Source organism: Magallana gigas, chromosome 7, assembly GCF_963853765.1.
Source record: "Magallana gigas chromosome 7, xbMagGiga1.1, whole genome shotgun sequence".
NCBI classification, from domain to species: Eukaryota; Metazoa; Mollusca; class Bivalvia; order Ostreida; family Ostreidae; genus Magallana; species Magallana gigas.
In genome coordinates this window covers 14,032,340-14,049,843 of record NC_088859.1, presented here as the reverse complement: position 1 = coordinate 14,049,843, position 17,504 = coordinate 14,032,340, and the positions used below count along the sequence as shown (strand labels likewise).

The following is a 17,504-nucleotide window of genomic DNA, read 5'->3' as shown; positions in this document are numbered from 1 at the left end:
AAATTTTTCGGAACCTCTCTGGTTTTACCAGAAAATGAAAGTATAAATCCGTTCGGAATTAAGCACTAAAACAGGTGCTCCTGAATCTTATCAGACAGGTAATGCAAGTAGTATTTTATCACCGTTTCTGTCTATATTTAGCAAGAAGATTTTAGGTCAGTTTAGCTGTTTATTTTCTATATTTAGATGTGTGTAACTCTTCGCATGTACGGCATTCTATATACTACATCATATGTCATGAAGATGATCTGCTCTCTTACTGTTTAATTAGGACTAAAATTTAGCTAACAATCAATATGCTTAAATAAAAAAGATTCAGCATACCCTAGGTGTCTCCTTGCTGTTGCATGTTAAATGTGTAAATTACAGTTCGATTTTCAAAACTCCAACTTTTATCTTTTCAAAAGGCATTGATTATTAAAATATTTTATTTTTGTGGGAAGGGGAGGACATCTTTGCATGGGAAGGTGGGAGGCATGTAAAATGTGCAGAAGTTTTCAGTTTTTTGAATTTCATAGCTATCAAAAATTAGAATAAAATTATATTTCTTACAAAAAAAAAAATATAGAACATATTAAATTAGGAAAGAACCAAATTAAGCAATCCAAAGTTATTTTTACGTTCAGCTGTGATCAACCTTGTATGCAAGCAGCTTCCACAGAAACTGCCATTAATAGAAAAAACAACAAATTGCCTTATATTGAAGTAATCTGTTCTTAATATTTCAATTTACTTTCAGCAATTGAATAACTGCATTCCATAATTTTCATCTTTTATTAAGCATATGATACATGTGATAAACGGTGCAGTTAGATTGTCTTTAAATTACCACAATAATTGCAACTATTAAGCCTATATATAGACAATTTTCCTAAAATGTAATATTGCTCACTAGGCATCCTTGGCAACCTTCTTCTCTCTCCTTTTTTTTTTAAATAAAACTTCATATAAATATAGAGTAATGTACATGTTTTATAATCTGTTGAATTCTTAATCCCAAGACATCTGCCATAAAATGCTATTGAGATAAAAATTTTACCGGTACATTGAAAACTTTTAAAAATTGATGGAAAGTAACTCTGTTTTGTAAAAGAAATTTACAATACGTCAATACTTCAAAGGTGTTTTCCAGACTCTGTCAGAAAGACTTCAGAATATACAATTAGTCTAATTCATATCTGACAAATTTAGTAATTTAAAATAGATCATTAAACAACTATACTCTGTCCCAAGTTTCTGCTTCCACCACTTTTTGCATAATATTTCGATAATGATACATGTAGATACCTTTGTGAATATTTGAACAACATTCTTTCAGCAAAACCAAAAGTCCAGATTTTCTGTTTTGAGATGCCCCGCCTATTGCCTCCAGTTTCAAATGAATACACATCCAAAAGTAAAAGGTCTACAGGGATTTTGCATTGCAAACAACATAAAAAAGAAAGCACTCTGATATTAATGTTAAAAAAATGTGGGAGGTGTCCTGAGTGCTTCCATATGGAGATAATTAAACTCTGTAAGAGTGAGTTTTGGTAAAAACAGATGATTTAATTAGGAAATTTTGGATTTTTCCCCTTTTAAAGATTTTAATTGTACTTAATTGACAGTTATGATTATTTTTATTGAAAATTGCTAAAATGTGACAGAAGCAATAACTTGGGACATGCATATATATCAGTACTCTAGTCTATATTTTAATAAATACCAGGTACTGAAATTTTGCAATATCTTATTAATATATAATTCTTAGGCATCTGATCCATAATAGCCCCAGATTCAGTGAAGCTGGATATATAACAGATATGTATGGGCTTAGTACTCAGTATACTTAGACATAATGTTCATGTTTAAGTATCAATATGTAAGAGCAGAATGTGTCCTAGCCAATAAATTATCTTTTTCTGTTCTTGAAAAGTTGCCCCCTTTGCTTTTAATCTATAATCAAAGTACTGAAGTACTGTCGGGAGTTGATTTTATTGATTATTACCAATTTTAAAATCAACGATATCTTATGCAAATTTTTATAATATGAATTCTCGAACTTTTCCGACAAGAATTTCGAGAAAACTCCATATGAATCATGTTTTGAAATATTTAAAGATAGAATTAATTCCATCAAACTGACGTATCAGTAATCGAAATGTTTCTAAAAATTGTACACGTCTGGATCCAAGCAATATTGAACTCTAGTCTCGTTCAACCAGACGCTCGGCTGTCTCCGTTAATCTCCGACTACCAAGAGAGACTCTCTGCTTGTCGGAGATTTACGGAGACAGATGAACGTCTGGTTGAACGATTGAACTCTAGCATAGGAATTCATGCAACTTCCAAAAACAATTGAATTGTTCGTACTATATAAAATCTGACTAATTTCAAGGTATTTATAGATACTTTTCTTTTGAAAAACAACGGTACAGCATAGAGTACACCGAATTTATCTATTATTTTCAAAATCTACGTCTTGTCAGCGATGATGATTTGTGCTTAGGTCCAAACACTGTTTCACTTTCGGTTTGCCATGCAGAGTAACTGCATAGGAGAGTTGATTAAAATCAACTCCCAAAAATCAATTTTAAAAAATTCTATCTGGTATAAAATTTGTTTTCAATAGCTTTTCTATTCCTAATGATTAAATACATCTTTCCACCAAAGCGTCTATTGATATTGTTAGTATTTACTTTTATTTATTAATTAATTACTGCTTAGGTAATAACATTTTTGAAAATTTCTCTAGGTAATTTCTAATTTCTTTTCTAATCTAAAATGCTTCAAATTAATATCAGAGTATTTAATGCATGATGAATATTCAAGGTTAGAAAATTAGGTCCCAATATGGGTTGGATACCTTAAACGTAAACAAAAAATTTAAAACCAATAACTTGTGTTTATGCAAATATATGTTCTCTAAGCCATCAATTCCAATATTGCAAAAAATAAAGATACATAATTTTGAATCAATACCGTCTCATGTGACAGCGTGGGGTTTTATGGAGCCCTATATATATCTTCTCTAATATTAGTATTTTGGCCCTCGTATGAGCAAAGTTTTTTTTTCCTTTTCCTGTATTCTATGTACTTCCTGAATATGTTTAGCTTTCAACAGCAGTGTATTGGATAGAAAACCTGTGGGTTCCGACTATGTTTTTTTCTTTGCCTGTAGTTTATGTACTTCCTGATTATCTTGTAAATATATATGTTTAGCTTTATTCCAGAAAAGATTTATACCTTTACTGGGTATAATTTTCTTATCACCGACAATTACACCACTCCACAAACAAACCAAGATAAATCACTCAATATCAGGAAATGCTGATAGAAAATGTGCTTGACCTCTAAGAGTCTCATTGGCTAACTTAAAAGAATACAATAAATTAAAGTATAATCAATCAATAGGTATTTATAAGTATTGATCAGATTTCAGACAGTGCAGGGTTTGGCACTATATCCACAAACGACTAAAAACTCTCAAAATATATAATGGGTAAACATGATCCAGGAAACTACCGGTAAGTTTAAAACAGGGTACTCTAGTGCAGTATGTGTTATAAAGTAACTTGAGAGGGGTTATAGATGTCTATCTGACTGGTTTTCATTCTTGCATAAAGTCAAAACCTAGAATATAAGAAGGATGACAGCTCTGGGAGATTGTGTGTCTTGATATTTAAATCATCATTGATTGAAAACAGAATTCAGTGAAGGTCTGTATATAATTTTGGTAACAAATTCTGTCTTTGCTGTGTGTCTCTCCCAGTAAATTCATTGGTAATGAATTCTGTGCTGCGTGTTTCTCCCGGCCAGTAAAAGATTTATGAATTTAATTCAATCTCATTGTAAGAGAAAATGCTCTCCCGGCACAACTATTGTCAAAGTAGAGGTTTCTTTTCTCCTTGTGATGCATAGAACTTAAGCTGCTAGAAACTTTCTTTATATCTTAAAAAAAAAAATGCATCTTCAGTCAAGAAATGTAGTGAAGCTGCAGGTGAATCAGTCTGAAAATTATCCCTGATATGAGATTTTCCGCTGGCTTCCTGTCTTTGTTATTCTGCTCCATCAGTGTGTTTACGATGACAGTGAACTCATGTCAGGCAAAATCTGCTGTGAACTATTGATGATTTCAGGTAGAATCAATCCATGTCCTCTGTTATTTCCTTTCAGGATGAACAAGAAATATGTTATGTGAGCTCTCGGTGCGGACAGTGGGATGGCAGCTGACATGCTGGAAGAAGAAGGTAAGGCTAGTCTGTTTATATATACATTTCCTAACGTTTGTGTGGGGTCTGTTTATTTCAGACACCTTGTAATACAGGTACATATATAATGACAGACATTTGAAAAAGTATTACATCGTATAGCAAAATGAAGATTTTTCTCCCAAAGTTTTAGCTGCTTGTTATATATAGCATCTATTACGGCCATTGACTGCCATTGTGGTATTGCATGTACTTCTATTTATATACAGAAAAAGAGTGGAAAATTATACCAAAAACCCTAGTAGAGATTGACATTTAAGAATAATGAAAAAATTCCTGTGTATTATTATGGTATGACAGTACTGGTTTCCTGGAAATTTCTTTTGCAAATAACTTGCTTTAATTTCATTGTCAAGTTGATTTAATGAATTTATTCTATTTTTAAAAAAATTCCATCAATCAATTCACCTTGTATTTTATGAAATATTAGATATACACCGTGTGTGTTACTTGCTTATATAAACATCCGACATTTCATGAGATTTAGAAATAAATTTGTTAATTCATGTGTATGAAATATGAAATAGTCATTATCACAGTTCTGATAATAAATTCCAAGAGTACTGGTATTAAGTTTTTATGTGCATGTAACTTTTTTTGTAAAACTCTAAATCTATGATTTATTAACCCTCCTCGAAGGTTTTTAGTTTTTACCTAGTCAAGGATACTGTTATTTTCACACCGTATTATATTTTCGCTCAATCACAGTTATGAAAGATTTCACCCTAATTGTAATCCTATTTTAAATTTATCCACTGTTATTAAAAAGAAATGGGATGGAAAATATTGGGGCCAAAATTTCTCTGTATTTAAGTTTTTTATGAAAGGGAGACTGAATACTTGCATGGTTATCTTACATGTGTTATAGTACGTAATTTACAAGTAACTGGAAAAGGTCAAGGTTATATTCATCAAGGTCAATCATTATGGTAAATGTCAACTATTACTGGAAATGTCATAGTCATTTATTTTCATAAATTGAATGTTAGATTGATGTACATGTCATTTCATCAAAATCATTTAATGTAGCACCATGCATACTTTCAGGAAAAGTGTTTTTTTTTTTATCACTGCGTTTTTATGTGTTTATCTATCTAATAATCTCAAGATTTCTAGCCATAAAGAAAAAGAAATCAATGTTGATAATTATGTTTAAAAATGATTCTTTAATTTTTGTTGCACTGCAAATAAACTGCTTGATTAGGGGAACCGAACTCACTGGTCAGCCTCAAAGAAAAACAAATAAAAGCCAGAATTCTATCGAACCCAGTGCTTGCATGGGCTTTTATCTGGTGTTATAAATTGGTCAATTCAAAAATTTTAATCAGTTGATCCAAGAGACAAAGAGCAAATTAAAGTATAAATCAGTAAAGGGAACAAGTACAAAACTAGCTATATTAACAATTATTATTTCTGAGACTTCTTAGGAGACTTGAAAAATCCACTAATCAAAAGGAAACTCTCATTATTCGTTGATTCAGTCCTCACAGAAAGAGGCAAATCATTGATGGTAAGAGCTATAGGTTGGATAAGAATTTTTGCACTGGTAACATAAATTTTATAATAAATTACACGAACTAAATTTAAATTGTCGATGGAGCTCTAGGACCCATTATTACAAGTACATATATATATTTAGAATAATTAGATTATTTTTTGATTAGGCCCATTGTATTTCATTTTGTACCATTAATTAATACTGATATGTTAGAGATTCAAATAAGGAGAGGATCGAGAAGGATTTGTAATGCATGTGCATCAGGTGTGCCTATTATAGTTAACTTAAAGAAAACACGGGAACTTATATATATACTTGTAAACATTCTTAAGAATCAAGACTCTACTTTAAATCAAACTTTTTGTACCTGATTACAAATTTCAATGGCTGAATCATCATATAAAATTTTTTAATTGAGCAAAATATTTTTCACCATCAATTTACCTTTACATACCAACCTTACTGTAGAAATATTTTACATTAGTGTGGTTTTTACCTGCACTCTTGAGCAGAACAGCTTATTTTAAAAGGGAATATATGTCTGGTTACAAAAATGACAAATTAATTGAAAAATTAAGATTAGGTTTATGTTTATTTCATTTGAAATGTACTTGGAGTTGCCATATAAAAGTCAAATTTTTGTCGTTTTATGGTAGTAGGTTGCGCAAGGTTGGCAGTAATTAATAAAGAAACAAGGTGATCTGTTTTTCACTGTAGATTTGATTTTTATTTTGAGAGCTTTAGTCTTGTTTGTTTAGAGCTGTGATTGTGTTTATCTATATAAAGTCCTGAGGCAAATCTTGATATGTATTCCTACTCAATACAAGTATCATAAAAATTCATGGTCCAATTGTGGGGGAAATATATTTGTTCAATGGTGTATGACTCGTGGATAGACACGAAGTACATTTGTTGAAGGGCCACACATCAGTCGAAATTCTCCTTGTAAAAACCTGACATAATGCACACTCAAATGACCCCCAGAAAGCAGCCAAAGAAGTTTTAATTAGCCTGGATGAATTTCAAGCACATTTTGAGATGTGGCCTGGAAATATTCTGACATTTACAAAAGAAATTTACTTGAAGAAGGAACAAAAATTTCATATTTGAATCATCATGGGTGATATAAGGATTACTTTTGGCGACGTATCTGATTCTGAAAATGAACTTGAATTTTCAAGTGATTCAGGTATTTAAAAAATAATTTCAGTGATTTTTTTTCTTTTGAAACATGATTGTTTAATAATCATTTTAAGATATTACCGGTAATTATGGAAGAAGTCTTAACATAATTTTCTTAAATCATTATTGTTTATTTTAGTACATGTATTTAATTTCTTGAATTTTATTCATGTAATCAAAATAAGCAAGGAACCTAAAAAGATCCTATGGTTGTAATTGCTTTTTTGAACATTCATGGACTGTAAAGATTCCAAAACATTCAGTATATAGGAACATCACATTCACATGAAAATTGAACTGTTGTCAGTAGTTGTTTGCTTTTTTTTAAATTTTTAATATGAAGTACCTGGTAGATAATAATGGGATTAAGGTGATAAATCTGGGTTTTCAGTGAAGCCCTGTACTTTTATTATTGGAGATGTTTCGGGTATTTAAACTTCAATAAAAGTGTGTGCCATGCAATACCAAATGTTACTTTCATCTCTATGTGACCGCGTAGGTTTTACGGTGCTAGAGAATTCTTCTGGATCTGCATCGGTCGTGTGCAGTACAAACCGGGTGAGGGAATGTTGGCGTAAAAGAAACAAGTTATAAGGTTGAGGCGCGCTGTGGGCCGTAAGTTAAAAACGAAGGTTATGTATGCCGTATTCCCAAGGGTCCACCAATATGCAATTCCAGAGAAGTAAAACCAAGTGATGAAGGATTCCGTATTTATTATCAATCGAATTTAAAAGATGAACAATAACAAACAAATAAGCGACACAGACGGAAGTGGCCGGTAATGCGCCAGGCCTCCGAACTGAAGATTGACAAATACAATTCAGTATATATAAGAATCTAAACAATGAGTAAATGTGACAATTTAATGACATCAAATGAATTGAGTGAAAGATTCACAGGTATTAGGTAATTAGATTAACTCAATGAGTCTTTGATGGCCAAGACATGAAAGGCATATAATTACGCAATTTTGTTTCAAGAGATTAGCAGTTCTTGGGAGAAACATATGTCTGATTTGTAATAACAATTAAATAAAAAGTCTGCCGAGTGTCAATGGCTTATTCACTTTGTAAACATTAAATTCTAAGAATATATGACAAAATAAATGTTGTATAAGAAAAGTAAAGTCCAAAATAAAGATAATTATAGAACAGTCAATTTTGCACTGTGATATCTACATGCTTTGATATGTACTTTTAAAATGCACTTTTTATTGAGTCATGAATATTAATGGACATAAACATGTTGTTTAGGGATACTGTGAGCCAAATATCAGTTGTGTCATATTTTTTTTATTCACAATTCGCTTGTTGAAAACTCTAGGTCATGAACAAGCAGTTATTTGATTCTATTTACACATAAAACTATTGTTCTGTGATGTCATATTAATGCATTTATATACAGGTAGTAACATAGTTTACAGTATTTTAGTGGAAAAAGTAACATATTAGTTTACAGTATTTTAGTGGAAAATACATCTCTTAATAGTTAAACTATTCTGGAATTTTTGTATAAACATTTGTGTACAAGTTTAGAAACTTAAAAAAAGGGATACCAGGTGTTCTGGTATTATAATAATGAAAGTTTTTTTAACTTAATAATGAAAACAATTACACATCCCTGCTAAATCCCACCTGCAAAGTATGAATTAATGCTCATTTGTTTAATAAGAATACAAAATAAGAAACCAATTCAAAATTTTGACAAGTCAGGAAATGATAAGAAAACCAATTGCCCAGTAATGTTTTTATATAATATGATAGAGTGGTTTTGTTTGTAGAAGTTCTTCTCAGCAAAGATTCAGCTTTAAATCTCTCAGATTCTGAGGATGACAGCGCAATAAAGTCCACAAAAATCGAGCTGCAGGAATGCCATCTCCGGAGTGCACCTGTGGAGGATGATGGGATACCGTCCCAGAATTCATGCGGCTCCATCTATGTGGTGTTCGCCTCTATCATGGCCTCCTTGGGTGGAGTGCTATTTGGATATGACATAGGTAGGGTGGGGCCATTGTTTGCGATCAGATCACATGATACGCATCTTGTAGACAGCTTGAATTCTTCATTGACTACTTTGATTGTTACAATGGATAAAAACTGCAAGAAAAATTAGTTCTGTCCTTTAAGAGAATGACAAGTGATTGACATTGTCTCCTATTAATCAGGAAGTGTTATACAATCTCTCTGTGTCAAGGTCAAAATATGCATACCTTTACTTAATGTTTCTTTTTCCTGAATCTTTTTATACCACCTTCAGTGAGTTCAGTTTAATATACATGTATGTCCTTCCTCTCTCTCTCTCTCTCTCTCTCTCTCTCTCTCTGTTGAAGCACTCATCCTTTGTTATTCTCTTTACTTACAGGGATCATATCCGGGGCAGTTCTACAACTCCGGGATGAGTTCTGTCTGTCCTGCTCCTTCCAGGAGATGGTCATCAGTGCCATGTTGATGGGAGCTATTGCAGGGTCATTAATTGGAGGTCAGAAAGAAGCTTAAATTTTGATCAATGGAAGCACTGTCCATGCTTTTTATCTATGTGTAATTATCTGTATGTAACTTGGCATCTGTAAAATATTTAAATGTGTTTTTCTTAATTTCATTGCATTATTTGATGGTCAATAATTGAAGTTTACTGGGTAAAACCAACATAAGATAAGACTTTGTCATCCTATCTTAAATTGCAATATGAGTTTTGTATTGTTGATGTTTGCATAAGAAAGGTATTTTAAAGGTGTATGTTCAAGGTGTAAAAATGAAACTACATGTATTTACACAAGCAAATTTTTCATACAGTGCATCATAAGATATGCTCATGTGAAAAAGTTCACACCACATGTTCTAATTACATAAATGCAGATATAAAAAAACCTATCGAATTTTGCAAACTAACCATGGATTTTTCTATACAAATACAGGGTTTTTGATTGACAAGTATGGCCGACGATTGACCATCATAGTCAATACAGTTGTGTTTCTGCTGGGAGCCGTTGTCTTGGGATTGTCACCTAACTACCCCTCACTGGTAGATAAAATTTAATCTATGCATTGATGCACGCTTTAATTCAGTTATTTTGCACCAGATGTTTCTTACTATAATTTACATTGCAGAATCTAATGCATACTTGATCATGCATTGATTAAATACTTGTAGAATTATTGCTTTGTTTTGAAGAATGATGAATTATGAAATAGAATTTTGCAAAAGGTGAAATACTGAGAGGAAAAATGAATTAAATTAACAATAATGAAGTTGTTTTGGGTTTCTCACCAAGATTAATTTTCATAATAATGAACACCTGTCTATATTTATGTTGATGTAAGTACATTATAATCAGAGTATAAATACTTGCACCTTTTTCGAATTTTCAAATTTTACAATATTTAACAGAAAAATATGTGTTAAAATTTTGGGAAAGGAAAAAATTATAAAAGCCCAAGTGATATTTGAACTCATGACTAACAGTTTCGTAGTTTTTTATTTTCTCCCTCGTTTCACTCCTCTGAAAATAAATATTTTCTTGACTAATTTATTAAAAAACAAAACAGATTTTTTAGGAATGGTGCCTTCGTTACAAATCGCCTATATATAATATTCATTCAACATACAAATAAACAACAACACAAAAATAACAATTTAACAGCAGTTCAATATTAATTAATCTCAAAAAAATATACTTGGGGTCAGGGCGGGTAGGGAAAACCAAAGACACAACCTAAAGTGCTTTGTAACGAACGTCGCATTAAAAGGGTACTCCCCGGTAAACCTATTTAGACTGAGCTTGAAAGTGCTCGTGCGGAAATTAACGAAGTTAAAAACGTAAAGAAATGCTCTAACCCATTGCACCAGGTAACAATTTTAAGAAGAAAAAAAATTATAATTGAACTTGATTTTATTGTTTATTTGGATAGGAAGTATCATGTCACAATATGGAGGTGTCCCATACCACCCTAACAAAAGTTTTATTTTATATATATCTTAATCAACCCAGCTTTAGAATGTCTAGCTCATGCACTGTATTGCCATAAGAGCCACTTAGATTATTAAAAAGGTTTTGAATTTAAATTAAATTTTTTACAGATTGTTGGGCGTCTGCTCCTAGGATTTGCTGTTTCGCTGTCCGCAACAGGCGAATGTATTTACATTTCTGAGATAGCACCCCCTGTAAGTATATCATTCGAAGTTCAATAACGGTAGAATAAAAAAAAGTTAATTTACTTGTAGTGCTCAGCAAGTGTGTCTCTTCTTAAAAGTATTTATAATAGTATTAAAGCTATTCTGGAACTATATTCATAATATTTAGTGACCTTTAAAGTTACATTTTACATTTCCAATTCTTATTTCTCCTATTCCTATTTGTGTTATTTGTGTGAATTAATATGAAAACTATATTACAATGTAGCACATGTACCAGCTGTATACACTAATGTATTTTATACCTGGCCATGTGTTGTTTGAGTTAACATAATGTAGCCATTTATAATGATTTGTTTTTTTGATTTTCTCTTTTTTTTTCAGAAAAAGCGAGGTCAGCTGGTGTCACTGAACGAGCTTGGGATAACTTTGGGACTACTGTTGGCCTACCTCGTCAACTACTTATTTATCAATGTCACCGAGGGATGGTAAGCTTTTGGGATGTTTTTGGGAATCTCTAAGGTATATAATGAAATAAGATGAATTTTTAAGCAGACGTAGAAAGGTGATTAAAGTTGAGTCTGTATTAACAGAAAAAGAATCATTCCTACACAAAATGAAATGAGATAAATCTAACAGCAAATCTGTTATGATCTATACAGTCAATATGTGTTAAGTCTTAGCATTTGCAAAAAAAAGAATTGTTCTTGTTCATAATGAAATAAGATACCTTAACTCTAACAGGAAATATATTTCGATTTATACAGGCGATACATGTTTGGTCTGTCAGTCATACCTGCAGCAATACAGGGGGTGGGGATGTTTTTCCTACCTAAAAGTCCTCGCTTCCTGGCCCTAACAGGCAAAGATGCGGAGGTGAGAATATCAATTTATTACATGCACAAATGCGTCCTCCTATGAGTGCAAATCAAGTGAAGATAAAAAACATGTTGTCTTTTTAAAAATTCAGTGTGTTATAGATTGTATCTTGCTTTTCGTTAAATCCTATTTCCTTCAATTTCCATATTATCATGAAATCTTTTCATCTATTTGTAATATCTGCAAAATCTTTTTGTTCATGAGCTTTGTTGGGTTTGACAGGCAGAAGAAGTTTTGTTGAAGTTAAGAGATGGAAGAAAGATGCAGGTACATCGGGAACTGGAGAAGATAAAATCATCGTTAAGCAATGAAAAGGTAAACAGAGGGAAGAGTTTTACTTTCTTATTTACTACATTAACGTAAGTTTATCTATAATGATTTTGGTGGTGTAAAGATACATTTTTACATTGTTAAATCTGCAAATCTTATGCTTTGGAGTCGTTGTGTTGGGGTTTTGAATGATACATTTTGATGAGAATGGTTGTTATTAGCAGTTTAACATATCAATAATTGTAAGGATGGAAATGATTTAATGTTAAATTAAGGAATATTCAACTTCAGAGGGATTCAACTTTCTGGATAGGGAGAGGAAACTTTGAATTATGAAGTAAAGTTAATGTTAGCTATGTAAAGCATATATGAATACTTAATGCTAATTCCCCATTTTTAATGGTAGGAACATTCTGGCCTGGGCCTGCTGAGTTCCAGTGACAACATGAGAGGCAGGATGTTCATCGGAGCTGGACTGGTATTCTTTCAGCAGGTATTGCCAACTTTTAGCTGCCATGGTAGCTGCCTTTGCCTTTTAGTTATAGATTTGACCTTTGACCTCTATCAGTACCCTTGACCCTGTATTGCCATTGACCTCTGACATTCAAAGCAAAAGAATTATATTCTTTGGAGTTTTAAATTGGCATAGTTTGTTGCTTTGGAATAAAATAAATTATTTAATACTACATGCTAGCTTAGCTGGGTTGATTTCTTTGTTCCTCTTTCTTTTCCCATTAAAGCATGGATAAATTTAGCTATACTTATACCATATTTCATTACTATAATTGTATTTTATCTTGATGATGATTTTTTAATTATTTGTAAATAATACTAACATTTTACTATCAGTGCACTGGCCAGCCCAATGTGTTGTACTATGCTCCAACAATATTTGAGGGAATTGGATTTGAGTCGGATTCAGCAGCCACATTAGCTACAGTTGGACTGGGCTGTGTCAAGGTGGGTGCTTTCTAATTACTTGTAACAATATCTAGTCTGAAAATTCACAGAATCTGATAAAGTACATTGTAAGTCTTTTTAAAATTCCACAGTGTTAAAATTTCACAATTTCTATTAAAGTACCAATCGCGATGGTTTTAATTTCTTGCTGCTTAAAATCAATTGATCAGAATATAAGCATTAAAACGTTTTTAAAATTTAATGATGAGTTTAATTTCGCGGGAAAATGATAAATCGCGAACATAGTGAAATTAAAACCATCATGATTATTTGCCAATGTACAGCATCTATTTAATCAAATGTACATTGTACTGATAATTGTATTCTAGTATAAGTCATAATTTCATATAGTCACATTGTACAGCTTTAAACTTATTAACACCTATTGATATTTAATAGAATTAAAGTTTGATTAAACTGATGTTTCAACTGACCAGGTTGTGATGACTGTGATAACTCTGTGCTGTGTTGACAAGTGGGGGCGCCGGCGGTTCCTGCTGACTGGAGCCACGCTGATGGGCGTGTCCCTATTACTCCTTGGCATCATTTCTCATCTCAACGACCACGTGTACGGTTCTAATCCCTGCCAGGAAAGTGTTCAGTGTACTCAGGCAGCAACAGACTTAACCAATAATTTCACAATACCTTATTCTACAACGCCACAAGTGTTCATTGCCAACGAGTCTTATACATTGTCGGAGGCGGAGTGGCTGTCATATTATATGGACAATTACACTGCTGCCCCACCAGAGGAGCCACATGTACACATTCATGGCTCCACCCTGGGGAAGATAGCAGCCTTTACATCTTTGATGCTTTATGTGGCTGCTTTTGGATTCAGTTTTGGTCCAGGTAACCTGTGCTTTGATAATAAATTCTTAGAATATCTGAAGCATTTCTAAATCTAAATGCTTTCTAGGCTATTTGAATGATTTTAAATTGTACAGATATTTATATTGTATTGTATTGTATGTTTGTAAGACTTTCGTTAGCTGGTTTGATACATGAATTGTAACTGATTGATTTACTTTTACAGTCTCCTGGTTGATTCTAAGCGAAATTTTTCCCGCCTCTGTCAGAGGGAGGGCCATCTCTCTTGCCACGGTCCTCAACTGGGGAACCAATCTTGTTGTATCACTCACATTTCTAAATATCATTGGTTTGTATTTCCACACATTTTTTTTCACTTAATGTATTAACTCAAAAATTATACACAATTTTTTTTTAATATTGTTAATACAAGGTTTTGCATTGTTTCTTCTGCAGAAAACATTGGGGTCTCATGGACGTTTGTCATGTTTAGCATCGTTTGTGCTGTGTCTGTGATTTTCATATTTTTTGTTGTCCCTGAAACCCGGGGAAAGTCCCTAGAACAAATCTCCAAAGAGCTTAAGAACAGGTATGGAAGTATTCAAAATCTAAGAAATATCAGATACTAGAACTCCTGCAACAAAATATGATATATTAATAATTATGTACTTAAACATTCAAGGAAATAACTAGAATATTATGAAATGGATTTTTTCCCGAAGATTTTTTTTGTTTTTTTTTCAAAAAAAATATTTTAGGTGATTTCTAAGAAGTTATCTTTCTTGCTGTTGTACAATGTACTCTATATTTTTTAACGGGTTTTTTCCTTCCACAGATCCCTGAAGTCTGGAATTCGTGCATATTGTAAACGGCTTCACTGCTGCAATCCACTGACTGGTTCACCTATAAAGCTGCCAAATTACCATCGCGTTCAGAGTACCGACTCCTTCAATGAAATCTCTTAATTATTTAAAAAGTCCTTGGTATTTATTGATGCCCAAATTTACAACTTTGTCATGTCAAAGTTAATTATGTATTTATTTGTATACATGTAATATTTTTTTTTTTTACTTTTTGTTGTTGTTGAGATTATTACTCCTTTAGCCATGACTCATATGACAATAGCTACAATTCATGTATCTTAATGAATGTTCATATTTACCTAATTAAACTCAAACACTGCTTATTTATTGTATTTATATATTTTAAGCATATCAAAATGTGTGTACTTGTACTTAATTTGATGACACAACTTTGTGATATTTCTCTCTTTTTTTTTTTTTTATACATTGGCAAAAGTTTTTTTCTTAGTTCTGGTTTGTAGTTTATATTTACTGTACAAAAGCAGAGCATATTTTGAGATATTGTGATAATTTTACTTATGCCTTTGACTATTTCAACTTATGATATAAGTCTCTTTAATTTCACTAAGATTGTTTATACTTAGCGTCATACTGTGCATCCGGTAATTTTTGCAAGGATCTAATTTTCGCTTTTTTCGTGATATCTTTTAAATAGCATTTTTTGAATATGCAGAAATTATATTCTGTTTCATATATTTTCTATAAGAAACTTTTTAAATCGCAAAAAATGACTGGCGCAAATTAAAAATTTTACACATTTTCCCCATTTCGCAAATTTTGTGACACGCGAAAAAAACCCGGATATACAGTATTATGGCATAATATGTATAATACTGTGTTTAGACTGTTTAAGAAATTATATACACTCTACATGTAAAAAAAATGAAGACTTCCCTCAGTAGCCTGTGAACTTATTGAGAGCTGTGTTTTTTCACTACTGTATTAGCAATAGTGCTCTAGCTGTAGTATAGAATATCCATATCATTGAGATTATTGTATTCCAAGAATACTTATTGTTGTTGTTTAATGATTCATTACTTGACTGTCTCATGTAGAAATCACATTAAAGGGGAGCACGTCTTGCAAAGACAGGGCTGTAGCAGTAATATATTATACAATTATTGCTGTTTTTGAGGTCAATACAATGAATTAGCTACCCGAGAAGTACATACTGAGCCGAAGGCTCAAATAGCTTTTTCAATTTAAAACTGTTATATATAAGTCACTTATTGTTTATTATTAGTTATTGCTGTAAACCAACTTTTATGTAGGTGCAGGAACATTTCACATGGTTTCTGGAAACCTCATCTCTTTTTTTTGGCAGCAAACCACTCCTTATATGTTTATTTTGATTCAGATATAAAAAGGGACTTCGTTGCAAAACAAGTCACAGAAAACCAGTTTATCTCTGGTTCATAGAGTGGTAAAGTTGTTGCAAATATAAATTGATATACTTTATGGATTATTGGAACATATGGTAAATCCTAATTCAACATTAATCAGCATTAGCACTTAATTAGTACCTGAGCTTTATTTCATATAATATACAAAAAAAAATTCATAACATTTGCAGTCATACCTTTTAAGCTTTAATTGATGTAGGTTATTTTGTGGATTATGGAAGGGGGGGGGGGGTACGGCTGAAGTACATATTGTTGAATTTTATGTGGAGTTCTTCACAGGAAGCATCCTAACTGTGTGTAACTAAGTTCATGCACTGAGATTTGCTGTTGCATAAAATTGTTAAATGAGTTCATTTTATGATTAACAACTTCTAGAACATATGCTTGCATAATAAATGTTTAGACCATGCATAGTTTTATAAAATTGGAGTCCCCAAATTGGAATCCAACTTGCAGATTATGTGTCATTCTACCCCGTTCATGCATTTTGTATGTAATATTGAAGCATATTAAATTTCAGACTGTTATATATCATATATTTTATGTTCAGATTAATGCAAAATACCGTTGAAGTTGACCATACTTATTTATTTTTTTTATATCAGTTTATAGTTTCTTCTTTTGATGCTCCTTAAACTGGTACATGTACTAGCTTGTTGCATAAAGATCAGGTAGTATAATCCAATCAAATTTTGCACTTCAAAAATTTCAAAATAGGTGAATGGAGCATTTAGAGGGTTGCTATTTAGTCAATTTGATTTCTCTTGCTGATGCAATACGCGGTATGGTAAAAGGTACAATTTTAAAAATGAAATCTTTCTATGTACCAATTGTATTTAGTGCTACACTGTTATTTATTGAGTTGTTTTTTGTCAGTGTTACACTTGTGTAAAATTTAAACTTATAATAAAGCATTGATGTATAATAGAGTATGGATTTATGATTTGAACATACCCGGTAATTTAAAGTCGTTTTAACAAGAGCTTGGACTTTGGGCAATATGTGATAATCTCAAATCTTATGAAGGTGGAATCTATTATGGCTAACGGTCCAGTCATTTGCTATTAGATATGAATACATTGACACTTGTTCAACTTCATTAAGGGCTGTATATTTTAGTTGAAACTGCATCATATTTCGCACAACAGATCATAATTGGATCTGGCAGTAAACATTGCTTAAGTACCGGTATGCCTTCTCCATAAGTTTGGAATTAGTGGTTCATGTACATAATAACAATACTGTGGTTTCATCAATA

At 32.0% G+C, this 17,504-nt stretch overlaps 1 protein-coding gene across 3 annotated transcripts; it reads left to right on the top strand.

The window, feature by feature from the left end:
• The first annotated feature begins 32 nt into the window (after nucleotides 1–32).
• Nucleotides 33–17,175, top strand: LOC105329460 (solute carrier family 2, facilitated glucose transporter member 12). 3 transcript variants are annotated; one of them, XM_034457499.2, is made up of 15 exons: nucleotides 33–98; nucleotides 4,156–4,229; nucleotides 8,711–8,926; nucleotides 9,292–9,408; nucleotides 9,845–9,951; nucleotides 11,008–11,091; nucleotides 11,446–11,549; nucleotides 11,829–11,937; nucleotides 12,163–12,255; nucleotides 12,617–12,703; nucleotides 13,060–13,170; nucleotides 13,608–14,022; nucleotides 14,207–14,329; nucleotides 14,437–14,569; nucleotides 14,816–17,175. In XM_034457499.2, exons 2-15 carry the CDS (start codon nucleotides 4,202–4,204, stop codon nucleotides 14,943–14,945), a joined length of 1,857 nt encoding a protein of 618 aa, XP_034313390.2. In that variant the 5' UTR covers nucleotides 33–98; nucleotides 4,156–4,201; the 3' UTR covers nucleotides 14,946–17,175. The 3 variants fall into 3 exon arrangements, with proteins under 3 accessions (XP_034313390.2, XP_034313392.2, XP_034313389.2); XM_034457501.2 differs by lacking the exon at nucleotides 33–98 and adding an exon at nucleotides 3,547–3,698; XM_034457498.2 differs by lacking the exons at nucleotides 33–98; nucleotides 4,156–4,229 and adding an exon at nucleotides 6,576–6,937.
• The last annotated feature ends 329 nt before the right edge of the window (nucleotides 17,176–17,504 follow it).